Source organism: Ptychodera flava, chromosome 9 (genome assembly GCF_041260155.1).
Source record: "Ptychodera flava strain L36383 chromosome 9, AS_Pfla_20210202, whole genome shotgun sequence".
Lineage (NCBI taxonomy): Eukaryota > Metazoa > Hemichordata > Enteropneusta > Ptychoderidae > Ptychodera > Ptychodera flava.
The window spans coordinates 5,146,858-5,152,857 of record NC_091936.1 but is presented as its reverse complement, the minus strand read 5'-3'; the positions used below and the strand labels follow the sequence as shown (position 1 = coordinate 5,152,857).

At 36.2% G+C, this 6,000-nt stretch overlaps 1 protein-coding gene across 2 annotated transcripts in view; it reads right to left on the bottom strand.

Annotated features, from left to right (window-relative positions):
- Window positions 1-1,973: 1,973 nt before the first annotated feature.
- LOC139139834 (oxysterol-binding protein-related protein 11-like) overlaps window positions 1,974-6,000 on the bottom strand; it is a 55,110-nt gene continuing 51,083 nt past the window's right edge. For both annotated transcript variants that reach the window (XM_070708770.1, XM_070708771.1), the window contains exons 16-18: window positions 5,027-5,146; window positions 4,369-4,530; window positions 1,974-3,858 (exon numbers count right to left, since the gene is read on the bottom strand). In XM_070708770.1, coding sequence (XP_070564871.1) covers window positions 3,712-3,858; window positions 4,369-4,530; window positions 5,027-5,146 — 429 coding nt within the window. In that variant the 3' untranslated portion in view covers window positions 1,974-3,711. The remainder of the gene's footprint in view (window positions 3,859-4,368; window positions 4,531-5,026; window positions 5,147-6,000) is intronic.

Here is a 6,000-nt window from a genome sequence, read left to right as displayed (position 1 = left end):
CTTTTGATGAGGTGAGATACCAAGGCATAAACATTTAGATAAGCAACCATTCGGCTGTAAACAATTTTGGCCGAAGCAATGAAACAATGTTTCATACCAAAGAGATGTCAGTATCAGTGGACCATACAGACTATACTCTGTAGCAAAATGACACACATCAAGGCCAGTGGGAGAGGGTAATTTACAACATCAACATATACAAGCAAATGGCCAATTGAAAAGATGACAAATGAGGGCGCCATACTTGCAAAATAAGAAATGACTATATTCAGATACATAGAAAACTGTTGCCTGCGCTACCCAATCTTGTTTATCAGTTCTTGTTTAAGAGCAATATTGTCACAGGTAAATCACACCTTACACAGTAGTATTGGAATCAAAATGAATCAATATTCATGACATTGTCAGCTTAAACCAACATTAAATATCATTCTTCCATCTCAAAAGAATTGATTTGCATTATCCACTGTGGTCAACGAACTTGAATGTTCTACCGCAAAGAAAAGAAATGCAATTTTCAGCTGATTTTGACAAAATTGAAAGACTTCCAGCTAAACAATCAATATTGCACCATGGTATAGATTACATGTGCATTGCCACCTGCTGCAGCTCATGTAATGAAAGAGGCATATCCCTGATGAGATTAGATGGAAAGTAAATTGTTTCAAAGTAATTTAAAATTCAATGGAAAACAAAGGCAATGTGTGAATTACATAGATGTACCATGTCAAGAAATACACCACTTTATACTTGTACTCTTTGGCAGATGGTAAGTTCTGGTGTAATTTACTTTGTAAGTACTTAAAGTCTATCACACTATCAGCATAGGGGTGGCATATACTAGGTACATGAATATGTTGAGGTGTATTACGGTATACTGGACAAAATTTCCTCTTTACACAGAGTATACATACAAAGCACTTTAGTATTCATATCATAATAGCATTATCAATATAAATGCAATACCATTGCCAGTGATATCTTATATGCCCAAAATATCATGATACTACTCACATGCAAGATTTCACTGGAATTTCCTGGCACTCAATGTGTATGGTACTAGTTTCTAGTTTTTAAGGTGGCTGAGGTGTTAATGATTTTTGAAAACTTTGTTCCACCAATTTAATTTCTAACTTTTCATGTTTGAGGTTATTTTTCTTTCAATACAGTTTTTCAGCAGAGATTACTGACAAGCTCAGCAGTGCTTAAAGGGATATAGTCGTCGTAACTGCGCCTGTGTGAGTTTCTTGTTTACAAACAATGTATTTCCTGCACGATCTCTAGATGCACCTCATCATCATAGACGCATCACTTTAAATTATACGATGCAGATCATGACAGTCATGTTTTAACTTTCATCAATCACCATCGTACCTTGGATACAGTGTTGCCATTGGTTGTATGGGTCACATACGACCTTTGAGTCCAGTTCCGACGACTATATCCCTTTAATTCCAACATTGAAAATAGAAGGAAAATAATCTTTGAATTTCTAATGTTCCGATTTTCATGACTTTTGTAGATTTTGACTATTATGATCAAATTATTAATTCACCTGAGAGTGAAAACATAAATCATCTTGCCAACACTCCATCACTTATCAAATTACTATTTCACTGTGTAGGGATTAGACAAACATGGCATAAAATCACTGCTGGTAACAGTTGAAACTTTTACCACCATGTTTCTGTTCTGTCATTTGTTTCATCATTGTGATGACTTAGAAGGCAGGAAAAATCTAACCGTTTGTATTCAAAACCTTTTTGAGTACAAGGAAGGTTAAAGGAATTAAAATCAGAGTCAACATTAACATCTTAAACTCTCTAAGATTTCAACCTTGATAAACAGATCACAAGTTATTCCAAACAAAGTTATTGTCACAGCTCACTACTGGAAGGCGCATACTTCTTTCTCACACATGCACACATGTACTACCATCTGTGTTTAAATCTGATCATGGAGGACCAACTGGATACAACGTCAATTAAGGCATTTATTCACTTCATAAGACAAATGTATCCATGGGTACATTCTGTCTGTTTCTGGTGAATTTTTACAACAAAAACACCAGGCAGGATAAATAGGTCACAAACCACTCTTCCCTTGCCTTTTTTTCACACCTAATTTCAGGACACATCGGGTTCTAATCTTCAGACACAATCTAATCTTCAAAGAAGTGATAAATGATAAATTACACAACAAAAGGAAATGAGAACACTTTGACATGACAGCACCACATAAATGACTTCTTCTAAAGTATCAAATTTCTCTTGTCATGACAAAAAAATAACGACAATGATAATTAATCTGTGTTAAACATAAAAGTAACTATGAAATCTATCATTCTACTGACATTACTGGAACAATCAAAGCTATTTACAAATTGATCATTATTTTACAGTAAAGTAAACAGCTTCTTATTTGTTTATTTATTACGTCTATTGCAGCTTTGAAATGTTATGCATGGGTACTGTACATAATACATACGGAGATGTTTTATGAAGAAATCTCACTTTTTTCTAAAAAATAGACCATTTTGACTTTTACTTTAATAAGATTTTAAGTTATAACAAAGGGAGAGATGAGTACTGGAAACATATCTCAGTGACAAGACAATGCTTCAATTGTTTCATTACGATGATGATGCTCCACAGATTTTTCTTGGTTTCAAACAGAAAACATTATTTTTCTATCTTTCAAATTTCTTACAAATTTTGATCCAGATTTGTAATGAATGTCTACACCAAATCTATAGTTCCTTTGAATCAAACTTAGGAGGAAAAAAAAAATTAGAAAGGGTTTTAATAACAAAGCTAGCTACAGTAAGGGTTATTGTTTTCAAACTGATAAATGCCGATATGAAGTCTACAGTCTCTGTGTATAGAATGGTTACACAATGGTGTAACACTTCAAGTATGGTAATTTCTTTCCTTCAAAATAGCGATCAAGATGGGTTTTAAACAGAAAGTTTTCACTTCAAAACTGTCATAAGTAAATTTTTTGAAAATAATTGCTACGCAGTAAATTTCTGTTGAAATGAGTGCATGATGAAGACTATTCAAACTGCTTAAATTCTTGATTGGCAAAATGCCAGCGGTGCAGTGATGATAAGTTCGTAAGTTCTTACAGAGGTGTTGTCTTTCTGTAATATCTAATCTTGTTGAAAGTTTTAAGTTCAGAAGATCAAATGTTCAATGGTCACACACTCGTAATCTGAGCGTGGAAGTATAGACAGGTTCCGAACACAGAGTGAGTATACAGCATGGCCGGCAGTGTAGTGGCAGTGCCTTGTCTGTTGGGACTCCCTAGAACAGTATAAATTAGTATGACAAGACCTGTTTACAGAGCCTCCACTAAAAATCAGAAACCACCATGACACGTGGGATAGTGAGGGTCATGCCTTAAAACCATTCTATCTCACCTCCATGTTGCACAGTCCACTCATATTTTCAGAGTCAGATATGGACATACAATAAAGAATAAAATATGTTACAAAAAGACAATACCACTGTAAGTTGCACCTGAGGTTGCTGGGAAAACACTTAGTGAATCAATACTCTACATAAATTGGAGTTTAACATCGTCACTGAGTTCACTGTTTTTGATTTGGTTTCCATAACTTGCATTGTCCTTTTCGATCTAAACAAATCAAATTTGGCAAGAGAAGCTACATTGTTCTCCACACCTCTAAAGATTCCAGTTTTTTCCCCTTCATGATATTGATTCTTGACTTCCAACAGCTTTCTTTAACATCTGACCATAACGCCATCCTTCTCCACTCTTGTGGAATAATTTGGTTTGCCATGGTGTTTTGGTCTCTGCTCTGTGCTTGCCCTCTGACCTTTGTCTCTCTTCAAGCTGTAGAAATCAGAAACAGAGACAACAGATACATTTCAAGTCAAAGTGTGACTTTAGTAGTAGATAACGTACTTTAGTAGATAACGTTCTTAACAGGGGACAGGACTGCAACATTCCCTATGAGTTTACAAACCAAGCTGTATGTGTATTTGAAGCCCTAAAAATCTCTGATTGGTACTCCCTTTTATCAGATAGTTTTTTGTATCGCCAATTCTGTTATACATCCAAAATCAAAGAACTGAGGAACTGAGTCAATGTGACCGTGCTTGCTCTTAACAATGGAGTGTGTCACTTGTGTTTCTCACATTAGCAATCTGTACGTTACTTTCTGAATTTGGCTGATTAAACATTGGTAAGATTGTAATATTTCATTTGTTAAAAGACATAGCTGTCGTTTAGCTACATATGCACTTTCACATCTGTTCTAAGAGTATCAAATCTCCACAACATAAACAGATTATCACACATAAATTCAAGTTAGTCCAACAATCGACAGACTAATCAACTTACATATCTTTTATGTTCCGTTGCAGTGTCTAAATCACCTTGTCTCAATGCCTTTGTTACATTATTCCATAGTTTTCTAGATTCATACAGACCCTGCTTGCTGAGTGGTCTTACTCTCTTCTTGATGATCGGCAATGACGTCACGTCAATCACTTTACGCTCTCCCTGTAGAGACGCAATGGGATATTAGAATGTCATATCACAAGTTAGATGAGAATACAGACTGTTGAAGCTCTGTGGTGCCTGTGGTGCTCTAATGTCATTTGATGGCTGAGACATTCCTGGAAACTTATGAAAGGATTTAGAAATAGTTGATATCATCATTCTTAAATGCAAGGGTTTTAGCATGATACACATCAATGAAGTAGTTACAATAAACGATGACATCACTGGAACAATAGAGAAATGATTGGTTCAATTTTTGCTCAAACTTTGTTAAAGATAACTGTTTCTCGCAGATATCACATACCAGTACAAACATCGTAGAACTACACGAACAAATTATCTTTAGTTTTCAACAATATTTGAATATGGCCGTTTTCTCCAAACGAGCTTGACCAGAAAACTAAATGTAAGAACAGCTAATGCTAAAAACTGTTGGTCCTTGTCATGTCTCAACACTAATTAAAACTTTGGCATCACCATGGCAATGGGTACTTACACTGGTGTATGAAAACTCAATAGTCTTGTTCCATTCGCCATTGAATTTGCATATCACTTGGTTTGTTGGGGTGTGTTTCATTTCTCCACTTATCCTGTGTACTTTTCCACCATAGAATGGCTGAAAGCAAGCAAATAGATACACATTTAAACACCATGAATCTCTTGAACATATTACAGCGCTTGTCTTTTTAGTGTGGAGTTTCAGGGTTTGGCACACACGGGTTTCTTGACTGTAACGTACAAGTTGTTGTACTCCGACACATAACATCAAAGGATGCGTCGATTGCCGCACGTTCTCTTATCATGCAGAATGTTACGGAGCTATAACACTGTAGCAGAACTTTTACCTAAGAGTGACAGTAATCTTTCCCGACACAGGCGTATGATTGGTTCAAACCTTCGCAGTTTCGGTCAAACACACCGGAAGACTATTCCATTTAACATCAAGGGATGTGATTTGCACTAAAGGGCGTGATTTTTACCGGGAATATTAAAATAAATGCAAAAATTGAAGCTATTAGTTATGAAATTGACTAAACATTTATTTGTATTGTACCCTGAAGGGTAACAAACACTCACTCAGTGTAGCAAGGTTTGACTTCCATAACGGAAACCACCTGTGTATTCAGTGTTAATCAAAACTTGCACATGAAAACTTGTATCTGCCAACTTTGCTCTCTGAGAGCAGCGGTGCAGATAGGCAGGCACAGATTGAACTCATTGCAATACAGGGGAAAACGCAGACAATTTTACACAACCCTTTTGGACTCATACCATGAGTCCTAATCAATAGACGTTTGCATGGATGTGGCTAAGAAGTTTGTGCACTGGCATCTCTGCTACACGAATAAAGTGCGCCGCGTACCGGAGTTCAAATCCAAACCGTGCGGGTAATTTGACATATGTGTTTTGGTTATTTTTCATCGGGGTGGGGGGGGGGGTGGTGGGTCATCAAATTTTTTCGTCTGACAA